Source organism: Scyliorhinus torazame, chromosome 4, assembly GCF_047496885.1.
Source record: "Scyliorhinus torazame isolate Kashiwa2021f chromosome 4, sScyTor2.1, whole genome shotgun sequence".
NCBI lineage: Eukaryota > Metazoa > Chordata > Chondrichthyes > Carcharhiniformes > Scyliorhinidae > Scyliorhinus > Scyliorhinus torazame.
In genome coordinates this window covers 26516172-26539348 of record NC_092710.1, presented here as the reverse complement: position 1 = coordinate 26539348, position 23177 = coordinate 26516172, and the positions used below count along the sequence as shown (strand labels likewise).

Below are 23177 nucleotides of genomic sequence, written 5' to 3'. Positions count from 1 at the left end.
CAGCCTCTGTAATGACCCTCAGCCAGTGCTGCACTCCCTCAGTACTGACCCTCTGACAGTGCGGCTCTCCCTCAGTACTGACATTCTGACAGTGCAGCACAGCCTCTGTAATGACCCTCAGCCAGTGCTGCACTCCCTCAGGACTGACCCTCTGACAGTGCGGCTCTCCCTCAGTACTGACTCTCTGACAGTGCAGCACTTCCTCAGTACTGACTCTCTGACAGTGCGGCACTCCCTCAGAACTCACCCTCCGACAGTGCATCACACCCTCAGAACTGACCCTCTGACAGTGCAGCACTCCCTCAGTACTGACCCTCTTACTGTGCAGCACCCCCTCAGTCCTGACCCTCTGACAGTGCAGCACTCCCTCAGCACTGACCCTCTGACAGTGCAGCACTCCCTCAGTACTGACCCTCTGGCAGTGCAGCACTCCCTCAGTACTGACCTTCTGACAGTGCAGCACTCCCTCAGTACTGACCCTCTGGCAGTGCAGTACTCCCTCAGTACTGACCTTCTGACAGTGCAGCACTCCCATTAGTACTGACCCTCTGGCAGTGCAGAACCATGTCAGAACTGACCCTCTGACTGTGCGGCACTCCCTCAGTACTGAACCTCTGACAATGCAGCATCCCTCTGTACTGACCCTCTCACAGTGCAGCACCCCCTCAGTACTGACCCTCTGACAGTGCAGCACTCCCTCAGTACTGATCTGACAGTGCAACACTCCATCAGTACTGATCTTCTGACAGTGTAGCACTCCCTCAGTACTGATCCCCTGACAGTGCTGCACTCCCGCACAACAGACCCTCTGACAGTGCAGCATTCCATCAGAACTGACCCTCTGACAATGTAGCACTCGCTCTGTACTGACCCTCTGACAGTGCAGCGCTCCCTCAGTTCTGACCATCTGGCAGTGCAGCGCTCCCTCAGTACTGAGCCTCTGACAGTGCAGCACTCCCTCAGTACTGACCCTGTGACAGTGCAGCACTCCCTCAGTCCTGACCCTCTGACAGTGCAGCACTCCCTCTGTACTGAGCCTCTGACAGTGCAGCACTCCCTCAGTCTTAATCCTCTGAAATTTCAGCACTCCCTCAGTCTTAACCCTCTGACAGTGCAGCACTCCCTCACTTCTGATACTCTGACAGTGCAGCACTCCCTCAGTACTGACCGTCTGACAGTGCAGCACTCCCTCAGTACTGAACCTCTGACAGTGCAGCACTCCCTCAGCACAGACCATCTGACAGTGCAGTAACCCATCAGAACTGACCCTCTGATAGTGCGGCACTCCGTCAGTACTTACCCTCTGACAGTGCAGCATTCGCTCAGTACTGACCTTCTGACAGTGCAGCACTCCCACAATACTGACCCTCTGACAGTGCAGGACTCCCTCGGTACTGACCCTCTGACAGTGCTGCATTCCCTCAGTACTGACCCTCTGACAGTGAAGCACTCCCACAATACTGACCTTCTTACAGTGCAGGACTCCCTCGGTACTGACCCTCTGACAGTGCAGCAGTCGCTCTGTATTGGCCCTCTGACAGTGCAGCACTCCCTCAGTACTGACCCTCTGACAGTGCAGCATTCCCTCAGTACTGACCCTCTGACAGTGCAGCACTCCCTCAGCACTGACCCTCTGACAGTGCAGCACTCCCTCAGTATTGACCCTCTGACAGTGCAGCATTCCCTCAGTACTGACCCTGTGACAGTGCAGCACTCCCTCAGTACTGACCCTCTGACAGTGCAGCACTCCCTCAGTACTGACCCTCTGACAGTGCAGCACTCCCTCAGTACTGACCCTCTGACAGTGCAGCACTCCCTCAGTACTGACCCTCTGACAGTGCAGCACTCCCTCAGTACTGACTCTCTGACAGTGCATCACGCCCTCAGAACTGACCCTCTTACAGTGCAGCACTCCCTCAGTCTTAACCCTCTGACAGTGCAGCACTCCCTCAGTTCTGATACTCTGACAGTGCAGCATTCCCTTAATACTGACCTTCTGACAATGCAGCACTCCCTCAGTACTGACCGTCTGACAGTGCAGCACTCCCTCAGTACTGAACCTCTGACAGTGCAGCACTCCCTCAGCACAGACCATCTGACAGAGCAGCACTCCCTCAGTACTGACCCTCTGGCAGTGCAGCACTCCCTCAGTACTGACCCTCTGACAGTGCAGCGCTCCCTCAGTCCTGACCTTCTGACAGTGCAGCACTCCCTCAGTACTGACCCTCTGGCAGTGCAGCACTCCCTCAGTACTGACCTTCTGACAGTGCAGCACTCCCATTAGTACTGACCCTCTGGCAGTGCAGAACCATGTCAGAACTGACCCTCTGACTGTGCGGCACTCCCTCAGTACTGAACCTCTGACAATGCAGCATCCCTCTGTACTGACCCTCTCACAGTGCAGCACCCCCTCAGTACTGACCCTCTGACAGTGCAGCACTCCCTCAGTACTGATCTGACAGTGCAACACTCCATCAGTACTGATCTTCTGACAGTGTAGCACTCCCTCAGTACTGATCCCCTGACAGTGCTGCACTCCCGCACAACAGACCCTCTGACAGTGCAGCATTCCATCAGAACTGACCCTCTGACAATGTAGCACTCGCTCTGTACTGACCCTCTGACAGTGCAGCGCTCCCTCAGTTCTGACCATCTGGCAGTGCAGCGCTCCCTCAGTACTGAGCCTCTGACAGTGCAGCACTCCCTCAGTACTGACCCTGTGACAGTGCAGCACTCCCTCAGTCCTGACCCTCTGACAGTGCAGCACTCCCTCTGTACTGAGCCTCTGACAGTGCAGCACTCCCTCAGTCTTAATCCTCTGAAATTTCAGCACTCCCTCAGTCTTAACCCTCTGACAGTGCAGCACTCCCTCACTTCTGATACTCTGACAGTGCAGCACTCCCTCAGTACTGACCGTCTGACAGTGCAGCACTCCCTCAGTACTGAACCTCTGACAGTGCAGCACTCCCTCAGCACAGACCATCTGACAGTGCAGTAACCCATCAGAACTGACCCTCTGATAGTGCGGCACTCCGTCAGTACTTACCCTCTGACAGTGCAGCATTCGCTCAGTACTGACCTTCTGACAGTGCAGCACTCCCACAATACTGACCCTCTGACAGTGCAGGACTCCCTCGGTACTGACCCTCTGACAGTGCTGCATTCCCTCAGTACTGACCCTCTGACAGTGAAGCACTCCCACAATACTGACCTTCTTACAGTGCAGGACTCCCTCGGTACTGACCCTCTGACAGTGCAGCAGTCGCTCTGTATTGGCCCTCTGACAGTGCAGCACTCCCTCAGTACTGACCCTCTGACAGTGCAGCATTCCCTCAGTACTGACCCTCTGACAGTGCAGCACTCCCTCAGCACTGACCCTCTGACAGTGCAGCACTCCCTCAGTATTGACCCTCTGACAGTGCAGCATTCCCTCAGTACTGACCCTGTGACAGTGCAGCACTCCCTCAGTACTGACCCTCTGACAGTGCAGCACTCCCTCAGTACTGACCCTCTGACAGTGCAGCACTCCCTCAGTACTGACCCTCTGACAGTGCAGCACTCCCTCAGTACTGACCCTCTGACAGTGCAGCACTCCCTCAGTACTGACTCTCTGACAGTGCATCACGCCCTCAGAACTGACCCTCTTACAGTGCAGCACTCCCTCAGTCTTAACCCTCTGACAGTGCAGCACTCCCTCAGTTCTGATACTCTGACAGTGCAGCATTCCCTTAATACTGACCTTCTGACAATGCAGCACTCCCTCAGTACTGACCGTCTGACAGTGCAGCACTCCCTCAGTACTGAACCTCTGACAGTGCAGCACTCCCTCAGCACAGACCATCTGACAGAGCAGCACTCCCTCAGTACTGACCCTCTGGCAGTGCAGCACTCCCTCAGTACTGACCCTCTGACAGTGCAGCGCTCCCTCAGTACTGACCTTCTGACAGTGCAGCACTCCCTCAGTACTGACCCTCTGGCAGTGCAGCACTCCCTCAGTACTGACCTTCTGACAGTGCAGCACTCCCATTAGTACTGACCCTCTGGCAGTGCAGAACCATGTCAGAACTGACCCTCTGACAGTGCGGCACTCCCTCAGTACTGAACCTCTGACATTGCAGCATCCCTCTGTACTGACCCTCTCACAGTGCAGCACCCCCTCAGTACTGACCCTCTGACAGTGCAGCACTCCCTCAGTACTGATCTGACAGTGCAGCACTCCATCAGTACTGATCTTCTGACAGTGTAGCACTCCCTCAGTACTGATCCCCTGACAGTGCTGCACTCCCGCACAACAGACCCTCTGACAGTGCAGCTTTCCATCAGAACTGACCCTCTGACAATGTAGCACTCGCTCTGTACTGACCCTCTGACAGTGCCGCACTCCCTCAGTTCTGACCCTCTGACAGTGCAGCGCTCCCTCAGTTCTGACCATCTGGCAGTGCAGCGCTCCCTCAGTACTGAGCCTCTGACAGTGCAGCACTCCCTCAGTACTGACCCTGTGACAGTGCAGCACTCCCTCAGTCCTGACCCTCTGACAGTGCAGCACTCCCTCTGTACTGAGCCTCTGACAGTGCAGCACTCCCTCAGTCTTAATCCTCTGAAATTTCAGCACTCCCTCAGTCTTAACCCTCTGACAGTGCAGCACTCCCTCACTTCTGATACTCTGACAGTGCAGCACTCCCTCAGTACTGACCGTCTGACAGTGCAGCACTCCCTCAGTACTGAACCTCTGACAGTGCAGCACTCCCTCAGCACAGACCATCTGACAGTGCAGTAACCCATCAGAACTGACCCTCTGATAGTGCGGCACTCCGTCAGTACTTACCCTCTGACAGTGCAGCATTCGCTCAGTACTGACCTTCTGACAGTGCAGCACTCCCTAAGTACTGAACCTCTGACAATGAAGCACTCCCACAATACTGACCCTCTGACAGTGCAGCATTCCCTCAGTACTGACCCTCTGACAGTGCAGCATTCCCTCAGTACTGATCCTCCGACAGTGCAGCACTCCCTCAGTACTGACCCTCTGACAGTGCAGCACTCCCTCAGTACTGACCCTCTGACAGTGCAGCACTCCCTCAGTACTGACCCTCTGACAGTGCAGCACTCCCTCAGTACTGACTCTCTGACAGTGCGGCACACGCTTAGAACTGACCCTCTGAAAGTGCAGCACTCCCTCAGTTCTGACCCTCTGACAGTGCAGCACTCCCTCAGGACTGACCCTCTGACAGTGCGGCACTCCCTCAGTACTGACCCTCTGACAGTGCAGCACTGCCTCAGTGCTGACCCTCTGTCAGTGCAGCACTCCCTCAGTACTGACCCTCTGACAGTGCAGCAGTCCCTCAGTACTGACCCTCTGACAGTGCAGCACTGCCTCAGTGCTGACCCTCTGTCAGTGCAGCACTCCCTCAGTACTGACCCTCTGACAGTGCAGCAGTCCCTCAGTACTGACCCTCTGACAGTGCAGCACTCCCTCAATTCTGACCCTCTGACAGTGCAACATTCCCTCAATACTGACCCTCTGACAGTGCAGCACTCACTCAGTACTGACCCTCTGACAGTGCAGCACTCCCTCAGTACTGACCCTCTGACAGTGCAGCTCTCCCTCAGTACTGACCCTCTGACAGTGCAGCACAGCCTCTGTAATGACTCTCTGACAGTGCGGCACACGCTTAGAACTGACCCTCTGAAAGTGCAGCACTCCCTCAGTTCTGACCCTCTGACAGTGCAGCTCTCCCTCAGGACTGACCCTCTGACAGTGCGGCACTCCCTCAGTACTGACCCTCTGACAGTGCAGCACTGCCTCAGTGCTGACCCTCTGTCAGTGCAGCACTCCCTCAGTACTGACCCTCTGACAGTGCAGCAGTCCCTCAGTACTGACCCTCTGACAGTGCAGCACTGCCTCAGTACTGACCCTCTGACAGTGCAGCACTCCCTCAGTACTGACCCTCTGACAGTGCAGCACTCCCTCAATTCTGACCCTCTGACAGTGCAACATTCCCTCAATACTGACCCTCTGACAGTGCAGCACTCCCTCAGTGCTGACCCTCTGACAGTGCAGCACTCCCTCAGTGCTGACCCTCAGCCAGTGCTGCACTCCCTCAGTACTGACCCTCTGACAGTGCAGCACTCCCTCAGAACTCACCCTCCGACAGTGCATCACACCCTCAGAACTGACCCTCTGACAGTGCAGTACTCCCTCAGTACTGACCCTCTGACAGTGCAGCACTCCCTCAGTACTGACCCTCTGACAGTGCAGCACTCCCTCAGTACTGACCCTCTGACAGTGCAGCATTCCCTCAGTACTGACCCTCTGACAGTGCAGCACTCCCTCAGTACTGACCCTCTGACAGTGCAGCACTCCCTCAGTACTGACCCTCTGACAGTGCAGCATTCCCTCAGTACTGACCCTCTGACAGTGCAGCACTCCCTCAGTAATGACCCTCTGACAGTGCAGCACTCCGTCAGTGCTGACCCTCTGACAGTGCAGCACTCCCTCAGTACTGACCCTCTGACAGTGCAGCACTCCCTCAGTACTGACCATCTGACAGTGCAGCACAGCCTCTGTAATGACTCTCTGACAGTGTGGCACACGCTTAGAACTGACCCTCTGAAAGTGCAGCACTCCCTCAGGACTGACCCTCTGACAGTGCAGCACTCCCTCAGGACTGACCCTCTGACAGTGCAGTACTCCCTCAGTACTGACCCTCTGACAGTGCAGCACTGCCTCAGTGCTGACCCTCTGTCAGTGCAGCACTCCCTCAATTCTGACCCTCTGACAGTGCAACATTCCCTCAATACTGACCCTCTGACAGTGCAGCACTCCCTCAGTGCTGACCCTCTGACAGTGCAGCACTCCCTCAGTACTGACCCTCTGACAGTGCGGCACTCCCTCAGTACTGACCCTCTGACAGTGCAGCACTCCCTCAGTTCTGACCCTCTGACAGTGCAGCACTCCCTCAGTACTGACCCTCTGACAGTGCGGCTCTCCCTCAGTACTGACCCTCTGACAGTGCAGCACAGCCTCTGTAATGACCCTCAGCCAGTGCTGCACTCCCTCAGTACTGACCCTCTGACAGTGCGGCTCTCCCTCAGTACTGACATTCTGACAGTGCAGCACAGCCTCTGTAATGACCCTCAGCCAGTGCTGCACTCCCTCAGGACTGACCCTCTGACAGTGCGGCACTTCCTCAGTACTGACTCTCTGACAGTGCGGCACTCCCTCAGAACTCACCCTCCGACAGTGCATCACACCCTCAGAACTCACCCTCTGACAGTGCAGCACTCCCTCAGTACTGACCCTCTTACTGTGCAGCACCCCCTCAGTCCTGACCCTCTGACAGTGCAGCACTCCCTCAGCACTGACCCTCTGACAGTGCAGCACTCCCTCAGTACTGACCCTCTGGCAGTGCAGCACTCCCTCAGTACTGACCTTCTGACAGTGCAGCACTCCCTCAGTACTGACCCTCTGGCAGTGCAGCACTCCCTCAGTACTGACCTTCTGACAGTGCAGCACTCCCATTAGTACTGACCCTCTGGCAGTGCAGAACCATGTCAGAACTGACCCTCTGACTGTGCGGCACTCCCTCAGTACTGAACCTCTGACAATGCAGCATCCCTCTGTACTGACCCTCTCACAGTGCAGCACCCCCTCAGTACTGACCCTCTGACAGTGCAGCACTCCCTCAGTACTGATCTGACAGTGCAGCACTCCATCAGTACTGATCTTCTGACAGTGTAGCACTCCCTCAGTACTGATCCCCTGACAGTGCTGCACTCCCGCACAACAGACCCTCTGACAGTGCAGCATTCCATCAGAACTGACCCTCTGACAATGTAGCACTCGCTCTGTACTGACCCTCTGACAGTGCCGCACTCCCTCAGTTCTGACCCTCTGACAGTGCAGCGCTCCCTCAGTTCTGACCATCTGGCAGTGCAGCGCTCCCTCAGTACTGAGCCTCTGACAGTGCAGCACTCCCTCAGTACTGACCCTGTGACAGTGCAGCACTCCCTCAGTCCTGACCCTCTGACAGTGCAGCACTCCCTCTGTACTGAGCATCTGACAGTGCAGCACTCCCTCAGTCTTAATCCTCTGAAATTTCAGCACTCCCTCAGTCTTAACCCTCTGACAGTGCAGCACTCCCTCACTTCTGATACTCTGACAGTGCAGCACTCCCTCAGTACTGACCATCTGACAGTGCAGCACTCCCTCAGTACTGAACCTCTGACAGTGCAGCACTCCCTCAGCACAGACCATCTGACAGTGCAGTAACCCATCAGAACTGACCCTCTGATAGTGCGGCACTCCGTCAGTACTTACCCTCTGACAGTGCAGCATTCGCTCAGTACTGACCTTCTGACAGTGCAGCACTCCCTAAGTACTGAACCTCTGACAGTGAAGCACTCCCACAATACTGACCCTCTTACAGTGCAGGACTCCCTCGGTACTGACCCTCTGACAGTGCAGCAGTCGCTCTGTATTGGCCCTCTGACAGTGCAGCACTCCCTCAGTACTGACCCTCTGACAGTGCAGCATTCCCTCAGTACTGACCCTCTGACAGTGCAGCACTCCCTCAGTATTGACCCTCTGACAGTGCAGCATTCCCTCAGTACTGACCCTCTGACAGTGCAGCTCTCCCTCAGTACTGACCCTGTGACAGTGCAGCACTCGCTCAGTCCTGACCCTCTGACAGTGCAGCACTCCCTCTGTACTGAGCCTCTGACAGTGCAGCACTCCCTCAGTCTTAATCCTCTGAAATTTCAGCACTCCCTCAGTCTTAACCCTCTGACAGTGCAGCACTCCCTCACTTCTGATACTCTGACAGTGCAGCACTCCCTCAGTACTGACCGTCTGACAGTGCAGCACTCCCTCAGTACTGAACCTCTGACAGTGCAGCACTCCCTCAGCACAGACCATCTGACAGTGCAGTAACCCATCAGAACTGACCCTCTGATAGTGCGGCACTCCGTCAGTACTTACCCTCTGACAGTGCAGCATTCGCTCAGTACTGACCTTCTGACAGTGCAGCACTCCCTAAGTACTGAACCTCTGACAATGAAGCACTCCCACAATACTGACCCTCTTACAGTGCAGGACTCCCTCGGTACTGACCCTCTGACAGTGCAGCATTCGCTCTGTATTGGCCCTCTGACAGTGCAGCACTCCCTCAGTACTGACCGTCTGACAGTGCGGCACTCCCTCAGTACTGACCCTCTGACAGTGCAGCATTCCCTCAGTACTGACCCTCTGACAGTGCAGCACTCCCTCAGTACTGACCCTCTGACAGTGCAGCATTCCCTCAGTACTGACCCTCTGACAGTGCAGCACTCCCTCAGTACTGACCCTCTGACAGTGCTGCATTCCCTCAGTACTGACCCTCTGACAGTGCAGCACTCCCTCAGTACTGACCCTCTGACAGTGCAGCACTCCCTCAGTACTGACCATCTGACAGTGCAGCACAGCCTCTGTAATGACTCTCTGACAGTGCGGCACACGCTTAGAACTGACCCTCTGAAAGTGCAGCACTCCCTCAGTTCTGACCCTCTGACAGTGCAGCTCTCCCTCAGGACTGACCCTCTGACAGTGCGGCACTCCCTCAGTACTGACCCTCTGACAGTGCAGCACTCCCTCAGTACTGACCCTCTGGCAGTGCAGCACTCCCTCAGTACTGACCTTCTGACAGTGCAGCACTCCCATTAGTACTGACCCTCTGGCAGTGCAGAACCATGTCAGAACTGACCCTCTGACTGTGCGGCACTCCCTCAGTACTGAACCTCTGACAATGCAGCATCCCTCTGTACTGACCCTCTCACAGTGCAGCACCCCCTCAGTACTGACACTCTGACAGTGCAGCACTCCCTCAGTACTGATCTGACAGTGCAGCACTCCATCAGTACTGATCTTCTGACAGTGTAGCACTCCCTCAGTACTGATCCCCTGACAGTGCTGCACTCCCGCACAACAGACCCTCTGACAGTGCAGCATTCCATCAGAACTGACCCTCTGACAATGTAGCACTCGCTCTGTACTGACCCTCTGACAGTGCCGCACTCCCTCAGTTCTGACCCTCTGACAGTGCAGCGCTCCCTCAGTTCTGACCATCTGGCAGTGCAGCGCTCCCTCAGTACTGAGCCTCTGACAGTGCAGCACTCCCTCAGTACTGACCCTGTGACAGTGCAGCACTCCCTCAGTCCTGACCCTCTGACAGTGCAGCACTCCCTCTGTACTGAGCCTCTGACAGTGCAGCACTCCCTCAGTCTTAATCCTCTGAAATTTCAGCACTCCCTCAGTCTTAACCCTCTGACAGTGCAGCACTCCCTCACTTCTGATACTCTGACAGTGCAGCACTCCCTCAGTACTGACCATCTGACAGTGCAGCACTCCCTCAGTACTGAACCTCTGACAGTGCAGCACTCCCTCAGCACAGACCATCTGACAGTGCAGTAACCCATCAGAACTGACCCTCTGATAGTGCGGCACTCCGTCAGTACTTACCCTCTGACAGTGCAGCATTCGCTCAGTACTGACCTTCTGACAGTGCAGCACTCCCTAAGTACTGAACCTCTGACAGTGAAGCACTCCCACAATACTGACCCTCTTACAGTGCAGGACTCCCTCGGTACTGACCCTCTGACAGTGCAGCAGTCGCTCTGTATTGGCCCTCTGACAGTGCAGCACTCCCTCAGTACTGACCCTCTGACAGTGCAGCATTCCCTCAGTACTGACCCTCTGACAGTGCAGCACTCCCTCAGTATTGACCCTCTGACAGTGCAGCATTCCCTCAGTACTGACCCTCTGACAGTGCAGCTCTCCCTCAGTACTGACCCTGTGACAGTGCAGCACTCCCTCAGTCCTGACCCTCTGACAGTGCAGCACTCCCTCTGTACTGAGCCTCTGACAGTGCAGCACTCCCTCAGTCTTAATCCTCTGAAATTTCAGCACTCCCTCAGTCTTAACCCTCTGACAGTGCAGCACTCCCTCACTTCTGATACTCTGACAGTGCAGCACTCCCTCAGTACTGACCGTCTGACAGTGCAGCACTCCCTCAGTACTGAACCTCTGACAGTGCAGCACTCCCTCAGCACAGACCATCTGACAGTGCAGTAACCCATCAGAACTGACCCTCTGATAGTGCGGCACTCCGTCAGTACTTACCCTCTGACAGTGCAGCATTCGCTCAGTACTGACCTTCTGACAGTGCAGCACTCCCTAAGTACTGAACATCTGACAATGAAGCACTCCCACAATACTGACCCTCTTACAGTGCAGGACTCCCTCGGTACTGACCCTCTGACAGTGCAGCATTCGCTCTGTATTGGCCCTCTGACAGTGCAGCACTCCCTCAGTACTGACCGTCTGACAGTGCGGCACTCCCTCAGTACTGACCCTCTGACAGTGCAGCATTCCCTCAGTACTGACCCTCTGACAGTGCAGCACTCCCTCAGTACTGACCCTCTGACAGTGCAGCATTCCCTCAGTACTGACCCTCTGACAGTGCAGCACTCCCTCAGTACTGACCCTCTGACAGTGCTGCATTCCCTCAGTACTGACCCTCTGACAGTGCAGCACTCCCTCAGTACTGACCCTCTGACAGTGCAGCACTCCCTCAGTACTGACCATCTGACAGTGCAGCACAGCCTCTGTAATGACTCTCTGACAGTGCGGCACACGCTTAGAACTGACCCTCTGAAAGTGCAGCACTCCCTCAGTTCTGACCCTCTGACAGTGCAGCTCTCCCTCAGGACTGACCCTCTGACAGTGCGGCACTCCCTCAGTACTGACCCTCTGACAGTGCAGCACTGCCTCAGTGCTGACCCTCTGTCAGTGCAGCACTCCCTCAGTACTGACCCTCTGACAGTGCAGCAGTCCCTCAGTACTGACCCTCTGACAGTGCAGCACTGCCTCAGTGCTGACCCTCTGTCAGTGCAGCACTCCCTCAGTACTGACCCTCTGAAAGTGCAGCACTCCCTCAATTCTGACCATCTGTCAGTGCAGCACTCCCTCAGTACTGACCCTCTGACAGTGCAACATTCCCTCAATACTGACCCTCTGACAGCGCAGCACTCCCTCAGTGCTGACCCTCTGACAGTGCAGCACTCCCTCAGTGCTGACCCTCAGCCAGTGCTGCACTCCCTCAGGACTGGCCCTGTGACAGTGCAGCACTCCCTCAGTGCTGACCCTCAGCCAGTGCTGCACTCCCTCAGTACTGACCCTCTGACAGTGCAGCACTTCCTCAGTACTGACTCTCTGACAGTGCGGCACTCCCTCAGAACTCACCCTCCGACAGTGCATCACACCCTCAGAACTGACCCTCTTACTGTGCAGCACTCCCTCAGTCTTAACCCTCTGACAGTGCAGCACTCCCTCAGTTCTGATACTCTGACAGTGCAGCATTCCCTTAATACTGACCTTCTGACAATGCAGCACTCCCTCAGTACTGACCGTCTGACAGTGCAGCACTCCCTCAGTACTGAACCTCTGACAGTGCAGCACTCCCTCAGCACAGACCATCTGACAGAGCAGTAACCCATCAGAACTGATCCTCTGATAGTGCGGCACTCCCTCAGTACTTACCCGCTAACAGTGCAGCATTCGCTCAGTACTGACCTTCTGACAGTGCAGCACTCCCTCAGTACTGACCCTCTGACAGTGCAGCACTCCCTCAGTACTGACCGACTTACAGTGCAGGACTCCCTCGGTACTGACCCTCTGACAGTGCAGCACTCCCTCTGTACTGGCCCTCTGACAGTGCAGCACTCCCTCAGTACTGACCCTCTGACAGTGCAGCATTCCCTCAGTACTGACCCTCTGACAGTGCAGCATTCCCTCAGTACTGACCCTCTGACAGTGCAGCACTCCCTCAGTACTGACCCTCTGACAGTATAGCACTCCCTCAGTACTGACCATCTGACAGTGCGGCACTCCCTCAGAACTCACCCTCCGACAGTGCATCACACCCTCAGTACTGACCCTCTGACAGTGCAGCACTCCCTCTGTACTGACCCTCTGACAGTGCAGCACTCCCTCAGTACTGACCCTCTGACAGTATAGCACTCCCTCAGTACTGACCAACTGACAGTGCGGCACTCCCTCAGAACTCACCCTCCGACAGTGCATCACACCCTCAGTACTGACCCTCTGACAGTGCAGCACTCCCTCTGTACTGACCCTCTGACAGTGCAGCACTCCCTGAGTACTGACCCTCTTACTCTGCAGCACACCCTCAGTCCTGACCCTCAGACAGTGCAGCACTCCCTCAGTACTGACCCTCTGACAGTGCAGCACTCCCTCTGTACTGACCCTCTGACAGTGCAGCACTCCCTCAGTACTGACCTTCTGACAATGCGGCACTCCCTCAGAACTGACCCTCTAACAGTGCAGCACTCCCTCAGTACTGACCCTCTGACAGTGCAGCACTCCCTCAGTACTGAACCTCTGAGAGTGCAGCACTTCCTCAGCACTGACCCTCTGACAGTGCAGCACTCCCTCAGTACTCACCCTCTGACAGTGCAGCACTCCCTCAGTACTGACCCTCTGACAGTGCAGCACTCCCTCAGTACTGACCCTCTGACAGTGCGGCACCCCCTCAGTACTGACCCTCTGACAGTGCGGCACTCCCTCAGTACTGATCTTCTGACAGTGCAGCACTCCCTCAGCACTGACAGTCTGACAGTGCGGCTCTCCCTCAGTACTGACAGTCTGACAGTGCGGCTCTCCCTCAGTACTGACCCTCTGACAGTGCGGCACTCCCTCAGTACTGACCCTCTGACAGTGCAGCACTCCCTCGGTACTGACCCTCTGACCGTGCGGCACTCCCTCAGTACTGACCCTCTGACAGTGCTGCACTCCCTCAGTACTGACCCTCTCACAGTGCGGCACTCCCTCAGTACTGACCCTCTGACAGTACGGCACTCCCTCAGTACTGACCCTCTGACAGTGCAGCACTCCCTCGGTACTGACCCTCTGACCGTGCGGCACTCCCTCAGTACTGATCCTCTGACAGTGCGGCACTCCCTCAGTACTGACCCTCTGACAGTGCGGCACTCCCTCAGTACTGACCCTCTGACAGTGCAGCACTCCCTCAGTACTGACCCTCTGACAGTGCAGCACTCCCTCAGTACTGGCCCTCTGACACTGCAGCACTCCCTCAATACTGAACCTCTGACAGTGCAGCACTCCATCAGTACTGACCCTCTGACATTGCGGCATTCCCTCAGTACTGACCCTCTGACAGTGCAGCACTCCCTCGGTACTGACCGTCTGACCGTGCGGCACTCCCTCAGTACTGACCCTCTGACAGTGCGGCACTCCCTCAGTACTGACCCTCTGACAGTGCAGCACTCCCTCAGTACTGACCCTCTGACAGTGCAGCACTCCCTCAGTACTGACCCTCTGACAGTGCAGCACTCACTCAGTACTGACCCTCTGACCGTGCGGCACTCCCTCAGTACTGACCCTCTGACAGTGCGGCACTCCCTCAGTACTGACCCTCTGACAGTGCAGCACTCCCTCAGTACTGACCCTCTGACAGTGCAGCACTCCCTCAGTACTGACCCTCTGACAGTGCAGCATTCCCTCAATACTGACCCTCTGACAGTGCGGCACTCCCTCAGTACTGACCCTCTGACAGTGCAGCACTCCCTCAGTACTGACCCTCTGACAGTGCAGCACTCCCTCGGTACTGACCCTCTGACAGTGCAGCACTCCCTCAGTACTGACCCTCTGACAGTGCGGCACTCCCTCAGTACAGACCCTCTGACAGTGCAGCACTCCCTCAGTACTGACCCTCTGACAGTGCAGCACTCCCTCAGTACTGACCCTCTGACAATGCAGCACTCCCTCAGTACGGACCCTCTGACAATGCAGCACTCCCTCAGTACTGACCCTCTGACAGTGCGGCACTCCCTCAGTACTGACCCTCTGACAATGCAGCACTCCCTCAGTATGGCCCTCTGACAATGCAGCACTCCCTCAGTACTGACCCTCTGACAGTGCGGCACTCCCTCACTCAGTACTGACCCTCAGACAGTGCAGCACTCCCTCAGTACTGACCCTCTGACAGTGCGGCACTCCCTCAGTACTGACCCTCTGACAGTGCAGCACTCCCTCAGTACTGAATCTCCCTGTATGTCTCCCCCTCGATCTTCTCCCCTATTGTATGCTTTGGAACCGTCTCTATATTCATGGTTTTCATCTTCCCGTGAGTGAGGCGATATTACATTTTCTGGATTGACCTTTAGCCGTGTGAAGTGTGTCTGAAATGTTGCCCTCCATTCCCGGCGGTGCATAAATGTAAGTTATTGCTCTCTGACCTTCCTGCGGTGGCCTCCTGTCTGTGCCCCGCTCCCCCATGGGGAGGTCCTCTTCCTTGACCACACAGCGTAGAAGTTGTCTGCTCTCATCACCAACCTCCGCTCCACGTCCATCCTCGGCCTTGTGGCTGGTGGGAGATTCCCGGAGCCTGGTCAATCCATCCTCCATTTGGTCCCCACCACCTGAAATAAAACAAATATACCAACTGGGATCAGGAGGAGACCATTCAGTCCACCCGGTCTGCTTCCATTCAGTGAGACCATGACCTGTCTCATTTGAGAATCCTCAACTCCCCTTTCCCGCCTTATCCCCACACCCAAAGTCCGCAACCCCTCATTTTTAAACGGTGAAACTTGTCCTGGATTCTCCCAAAAGAGCGATCACCCACTCCACATCCAGCCGCTTCCAGGAAATATTGGATACATTGATGGTCTACAGACTCTGGAGCAGTTCCTGAAGGTTGGAGTGTGGCAAATGTAACCCCCTGATTTAAAAAGCGAGGTGGAGAGAATAACGGGTGGATTACAGACCAGTTCGCCTGACATCAAGAGTGGGGAGGACGCTGGAGTCAATTATAAATATGGGATAACAGGACATTTGGGAAGAATTAACGGGATTGGGCAAAGGCAGACTGGATTTGCAAAAGTTAAATTGTGCTTCACAAATCTACTGGGGTTTTTAAATTTTATGAATAATCTTTATTGTTGTCACAAGTAGGCTTAGATTAACACTGCAGTGAAGGTACTGTGAAAAGCCGCTAGTCGCCACATTCCGGCGCCTGTTCGGGTACACAGAGGGGGAGTTCAGAACGCCCAATTCTCCGAACGAGCACGTCTTTCGGGACTTGTGGGAGGAAATCGGAGCACCCGGAGGGAACCCACGCAGACACGGGGAGAAGGTGAAGATTCCGTGTCGTGTTCGGCGCACTGGTCTAACACGGGCTGCAACTGGGTGCAGCTTAGATCAGAAAGATGCTCCAGACCTTTGAAGTTAGTTCAATCAGGTTTATTGAACTAATAGCACAGTTAGTACAGTTCTCTGCGAGTTCGACTCTCTGCTGACTTAAGTGTGGTTACTCTGCCTGACTGAACCAGACTAGCTCTTAGCCACGTGGTGGGGGGGTGAGATTGTAACAACACCCTCGACTGACTCTCTAGGTGTTCATGAGTGGAAAGAGGCGGAGTGTGAGTGCCTCGTGTCTTTTACAGTCAGATCCCACCCCTGAGTGTCCTGCCTGCTCATTGGTCATGTCCTGTTCTCCGTGTCCATTAGCTGCTTGTCTGTATATCATTATGTGTGTGTCTGCATATCATGCCACTCCGCACAGTGACCCAGCCGGGAATCGAACCTGGGACCCTGGAGCTGCGAAGCAACTGTGCTGACCACTGTGCCACCATGCTGCCCCATGGGGATGTAACTAGCGTAATAGATAAGGGAGAACCAGTGGATGTCGTCTATTTGGTCTTTCAGAGGCTTATGGTGAGATCCCTCGGAAGAGGTCAAATCACATGGAATAGCGGATCGAGATTTCGTTGACAGACAGGAAACAAAGAGTGGAAACAAATGGGTCTTTTTCCAAATGGCAGGCAGTGACTAGTGGGGTCCCGCAGGGATCAGTGCTTGGGCCCCAGCTATTCACAATATATAAATTTATGTATATAATTGACCTGGATGTGGGAGCCAAATGTAACATTTCCCGGTTTGCTTACAACACAAAACTGGGCAGAATTATGAGTTGCGAGGAGGATTCAAGGTGACTGAGGCACGTTGAGTGCGTGGGCAAGCGCATGGCGGATACAGTTTAACGTGGCCCAATGTGAAGTTATGCACTTTGGTGTGAAAACAGAAATGTCGAGTGTTATTGAATTGGGGATATATTGGGAAGTGTGGATGGACAGAGGGATTTGGGTGTCCTTGTAAGGCAGGTTGAGGAAGGTGCCACCAGCAATTAGGAATGTTTCGTGGGCCTTCAAGGATTGGGTTGGTTTATTGTCGCGTCTCCCAGGTTACAGTGAAAAGTATTGTTCTGCGTGCAGCTCCGAGAGATCATTCCGGACATGAAAAGAAAGGAAATTACAAAATAGGGCAAACAGGATTTGAGTTCGGAAGTCGGGATGTCTTACTGCAGCTAGACAGGACCCTGGTGAGACCACAGCTGGCGTATTGCGGGCAGTCCTGTTCTCCCTACCTCAGAAAGGACGTAGTTGCCATCGCGGGAGTACAGCGGAGGTTCACTAGGCTCGCATCAGGGTTTGCCGGAACTGCCCGACGATGAGAGCTTTGTTCGACGGGTCTCGCCTTCACCAGAGTTTGGAAGGGTGACAGGAGATCTGATTGAACCATCTCGAATTCTAACAAAGCCGGACAGCCTAGACGCAGGGAGGATGTTTTTCCTGGTTTGGGGCATCTCGAACCAGGGGACACGGTCTCGGGATACGGGCTAGACCATTCAGGACTGAGATTGGGAGAAAATTCTTCATTCAGACAGGGGAGGGGGTGACCCTGGCCAATTCTCGACCGCAGACGGAGGGAGAGGACAAACCACGCAATATAGACTTGAAAGAGACAGATCATTTTTTTTTAGATTTTAATGACAGCAAGGGGTATGGGGAGAAATAAGGAATATGGCATTGGGATATGGCGTGGGTTTCCTCCGGGTGCTCCGAAGATGTGCAGGTTAGGTGGATTGGCCATGATCAAATGCTCCTTAGTGTCCAAAGATTTGCAGGTTAGGTGGGGTTACGGGGATAGGGTGGGGGATGGGCCTAGGTGGGGGTATTCTTTCGGAGGGCCGGTGCAAACACAATGGGCTGAATGGCCGCCTTATGCACTTCAGTGATTCTGTGGATAAACGATCAACCGTGATAGTATTGAATTGCGGAGCAGGCTCGAGGGACAGAATGGCCTCCCCCGCTCCTATTTTCTACGATTCCATCGGAGCCCAGTGTGTCCAGCCTTTCCTCAAATGATAACCCGCCCATTCCTGGCCTTAACGCATCGTATTAACAACGCTCCAAAGACCTGGATCCAACGTACAGTTTAAAAAAAAAAAAAATCAGGCCAGCATTCACGGCCCATCCCCAATTGCCCGACGAGATGGAGGAGGGTGAGCCCCCTCCCTGAACCGCTGCAGTCCCTGAGTTGCAGGTACGCCCACAGTGCTGTTAGGGAGCGAGTTCCTTGTTGAGCACAGCAGCTCCAAGGGCCGTGTGAAACATTCAGCTGTGTCTCTCGAGTGGCGAGGACTGCGGGGCTCCGTCTCTCCGGGGGGAAAGCCCTGGACCGCGTATCTTTATTTTCGCGACAATGGCCCAGATTTGCGCTCAGCCGCAATGTGGGTCGAGAAATTTCTCCGCACTTCTGAAAGCAGATCCCCTCCAAAAGCCACACGTCCCGAGAACCTCATCGGCCTTTATTGCGGTCGCTGGCGTGTCTGCACCCTTTCACGTGCGGTTATATTGGTGTGAAAGTTTCATAGAACATAGAACACAGAACATAGAACATAGAACATTACAGCGCAGTACAGGCCCTTCAGCCCTCGATGTTGCACCGACCTGTGAAACCACTCTAAAGCCCATCTACACTATTCCATTATCGTCCATATGTCTATCCAATGACCATTTGAATGCCCTTAGTGTTGGCGAGTCCACTACTGTTGCAGGCAGGGCATTCCACGCCCTCACTACTCTCTGAGTAAAGAACCTACCTCTGACGTCTGTCTTATATCTATCTCCCTCAATTTAAAGCGATGTCTCCTCGTGCTAGACATCACCATCCGAGGAAAAAGGCTCTCGCTGTCCACCCTATCCAATCCTCTGATCATCTTCTATGCCTCAATTAAGTCACCTCTTAACCTTCTTCTCTCTGACGAAAACAGCCTCAAGTCCCTCAGCCTTTCCTCATAAGATCTTCCCTCCATACATTCTGGTAAATCTCCTCTGCACCCTTTCCACTGCTTCCACATCCTTCCTATAATGCGGCGACCAGAATTGCACGCACTACTCTAAATGCGGCCTCACCAGAGTTTTGTACAGCTGCAACATGACCTCATGGCTTCAAAACTCAATCCCTCTGCCAATAAAATCTAACACACCGTACGCCTTCTTAACAACCCTCTCAACCTGGGTGGCAACTTTCAGGGATCTATGTACATGGACACCGAGATCTCTCTGCTCATCCACACTGCCAAGAATCTTACCATTAGCCCAGTGCTCTGTCTTCCTGTTATTCCTTCCAAAATGAATCACCTCACACTTTTCTGCATTAAACTCCATTTGCCACCTCTCAGCCCAGCTCTGCAGCTTATCTATGTCCCTCTGTAACTTGTAACATCCTTCCGCATTGTCCACAACTCCACCGACTTTAGTGCCATCTGCAAATTTACTCACCCATCCTTCTACGCCCTCCTCCAGGTCATTTATAAAAATGACAAACAGCAGTGGCCCCAAAACAGATCCTTGTGGTACACCACTAGTAACTGGACTCCAGTCTGAACATTTCCCATCAACCACCGCCCTTTGTCTTCTTCCAGCTAGCCAATTTCTGATCCAAACTGCTAAATCTCCCTGAATCCCATGCTTCTGTATTTTCTGCAGTAGCCTACCGTGGGGAACCTTATCAAACGCTTTACTGAAATCCATATACACCACATCAACTGCTTTACCCTCATCCACCTGTTTGGTCACCTTCTCAAAGAACTCAATAAGGTTTGTGAGGCACGACCTACCCTTTACGAAACCGTGTTGACTATCTCTAATCAAATTATTCCTTTCCAGATGATTATACACCCTATCTCTTATAAACCTTTCCAAGATTTTGCCCACAACAGAAGTAAGGCTCACGCCTTACAACGCTTTCCTGCGTTGAGCTTCCAATGGAAAGCTCAACGCAGGTACCCCAGGATGTATTATTCAGAGATACAGCTCACTTCTCCAGCCATCTTATTTCAGTTAGACTCTTGCTCGCCCTGGCTGTCCTACTGTGACGTTAATTTATGTGCAGCATCCCAAAACTGAACTTCTCCAAAAGTTCCTTGATCCCGAGAGTTTCCGATGATCGACAGTCGGCCTCTCGTGGTTATTTTTCTTCCAGTTTTGATCGAATTGACTGAATTTAAACTCTGACTCCTGCGGGATGGCATGGTGGCATTGTGGCCAACACTGCTCCCTCACAGCTCCAGCGAGCCGGGTTCAAATCCGGCCTCGTGTGACTGTGTTGAGTTAGCGCGTTCTCCCCGTGCCTGCATGGGTTTCCTCCGGTTTCCTCCCACAGTCCAAACATGTGCAGGTTAGGTGAATTGGCCATGATCAATTGCCCCTTAGTGTTCAGGGATTTGCAGGTTAGGTAGGGTTACAGGGATATGGTGAGGGATTGGGCCTAGTTACGGTGCCCGTTCAGAGAGTCGGAGCAGACTCAATGTGCCTTTCACTATCTAGGGCACACGTTTCAATAGAGGAAGAGGAGCTCAGGCCCGCCCAGTCTTATCTTCAAACCCCACAAGTTCCAGACTGAGGAACCTCCGTGGCCTCTGAGTAAGGCTTTCGGCCTTCGGCATCGCCATGCCAACCAACAGGCTAAAAGCTCACTGAATCTTCAGCTCCATTTTAAAATCCTCTGGAGATCCAAATCCCCAACACAAACGTCCAGCATGCCCACAGCAAGAATCCACACAGGGGCCAGGAGAAAGTGACTATTTTTCAATCAGTCGCGTTTGTAGAGAAATGAGTATTGGACCACAAGTCAAAACACAGAGACATGTACTGACCCTCTGACAGTGCAGCACTCCCTCAGTACTGACCCTCTCACAGTGCAGCACTCCTTCAGTACACACCCTCTGACAGTGCAGCACTCCCTCAGTACTGACCCTCTGACGTGCAGCACTCCCTCAGTACTGACCCTCTGACAGTGCAGCACTCCCTCAGGACTGACCCTCTGACAGTGCAGCACTCCCTCAGTACTGACCCTCTGACAGTGCAGCACTCCCTCAGGACTGACCCTCTGACAGTGCAGCACTCCCTCAGTACTGACCCTCTCACAGTGCAGCACTCCTTCAGTACACACCCTCTGACAGTGCAGCACACCCTCAGTACTGACCCTCTGACAGTGCAGCACTCCCTCAGTCCTGACCCTCTGACAGTGCAGCACTCCCTCAGTCCTGATCCTCTGACAGTGCAGCACTCCCTCAGTATTGACCCTCTGACAGTGCGGCACTCCCTCAGTACTGACCTTCTGACAGTGCAGCACTCCCTCAGTACTGACCCTCTGACAGTGCAGCACTCCCTCAGGACTGACCCTCTGACAGTGCAGCACTCCCTCAGTACTGACCCTCTCACAGTGCAGCACTCCTTCAGTACACACCCTCTGACAGTGCAGCACACCCTCAGTACTGACCCTCTGACAGTGCAGCACTCCCTCAGTCCTGACCCTCTGACAGTGCAGCACTCCCTCAGTCCTGATCCTCTGACAGTGCAGCACTCCCTCAGTATTGACCCTCTGACAGTGCGGCACTCCCTCAGTACTGACCTTCTGACAGTGCAGCACTCCCTCAGTACTGAACCTCTGACAGTGCAGCACTCCTTCAGTACTGACCCTCTGACAGTGCAATACTCCCTCAGTACTGACCCTTTAACCGTGCAGCACTCCCGCAGTACTGATCCTCTGACAGTGCAGCACTCCCTCATACTGACCCTCTGACAGTGCAGTACTCCCTCAGTACCGACCCTCTGACAGGGCAGCACTCCCTCAGTACTGACCCTCTGACAGTGCAGCACTCCCTCAGTACTGACCCTCTGACAGTGCAGCACTCCCTCAGTACTGACCCTCTGACAGTGCAGCACTCCCTCACTACTGACCCTATGACAGTGCAGCACTCCCTCAGTACTGACCCTGTGACAGTGCAGCACTCCCTCAGTACTGACCCTCTGACAGTGCAGCACTCCCTCAGTACTGACCCTCTGACAGTGCAGCACTCCCTCAGTTTTGTCAGTAGTGAGTGCTGCAGTGTTATGGGTTTGAATTGTGCCGTGTGAAATCTGCAATGTGACTCCGAGTTATTAATGCAGAACTGGGTCTCTGAGTCAGGGAACATCGGCAATCTAATATCGTCTCTCGCCTCTCGAGCAGTCCTATCAACTCAAACCTGTTTGATCCGTTAGTCCCTCGTCGCCCTGCGGTTGCTGGAAGCCACAGTAACGATTGAACCATCTGACGATTCCCTGTTCTTAAATTGTCGACGTCCGTTTCCCTTGCATTGTGTCTCTCTGGGCCATGAAGCGAATGTGCCAGCCAGCCGTCCGCAGTTCATGTGTAAGGTGTGGGCCTGACGGAGGATTATCTGGCCCAGTACTGACACCCCTGCGATTTGGGCCTTTGCCAGCAGAGATAAGCAGCCAGCGCCCCTCCCTCACCGAGGCTCAGAACACCCTCTTGTTTGTGCATTGGAAGTTTACCGCTCGATTTGCAGAGCAGAAACTGGCCACTCGGTCCATCTACCCCGTGCTGATGTTGTCGCTCCACTTGACCCATCGTCCCGACACCGCCCCCTCCCCATACAATCATAGAATTTACAGTGCAGAAGGTGGCCCACCGAGTCCACACCGGCCCCCCGGAAAGCGCATCCCACCGAAGCCCCCACCTCCACCCCATCCCCGCAGCCCCGGGGTAACCCCACCCAACACTGAATCTCCACCTCACTCCGCCAACATATTAATAATAACCTTTTATTGTCACAAGTATGAAGTTACTGCGAAAAGCCCCTAGTCGCCACATTCCGGCGCCTGTTCGGGTAGGCTGGTACCCGAATTGAACCCGCGCTGCTGGCCTTGTTCTGCATCACAAACCAGCTGTCTAGCCCACTGAGCTAAAC

General features: G+C 54.4%; 1 protein-coding gene across 2 annotated transcripts in view; it reads right to left on the bottom strand.

Annotated features, from left to right (window-relative positions):
- Positions 1 to 22605, bottom strand: part of LOC140410157 (ribonuclease inhibitor-like) — a 145584-nt gene extending 122979 nt beyond the window's left edge. For both annotated transcript variants that reach the window (XM_072498117.1, XM_072498119.1), the window contains exons 1-2: positions 22452 to 22605; positions 15313 to 15495 (exon numbers count right to left, since the gene is read on the bottom strand). In XM_072498117.1, the coding sequence (XP_072354218.1) occupies positions 15313 to 15481 (169 nt within the window). In that variant the 5' untranslated portion in view covers positions 15482 to 15495; positions 22452 to 22605. The remainder of the gene's footprint in view (positions 1 to 15312; positions 15496 to 22451) is intronic.
- Between the last annotated feature and the right edge of the window lie 572 nt (positions 22606 to 23177).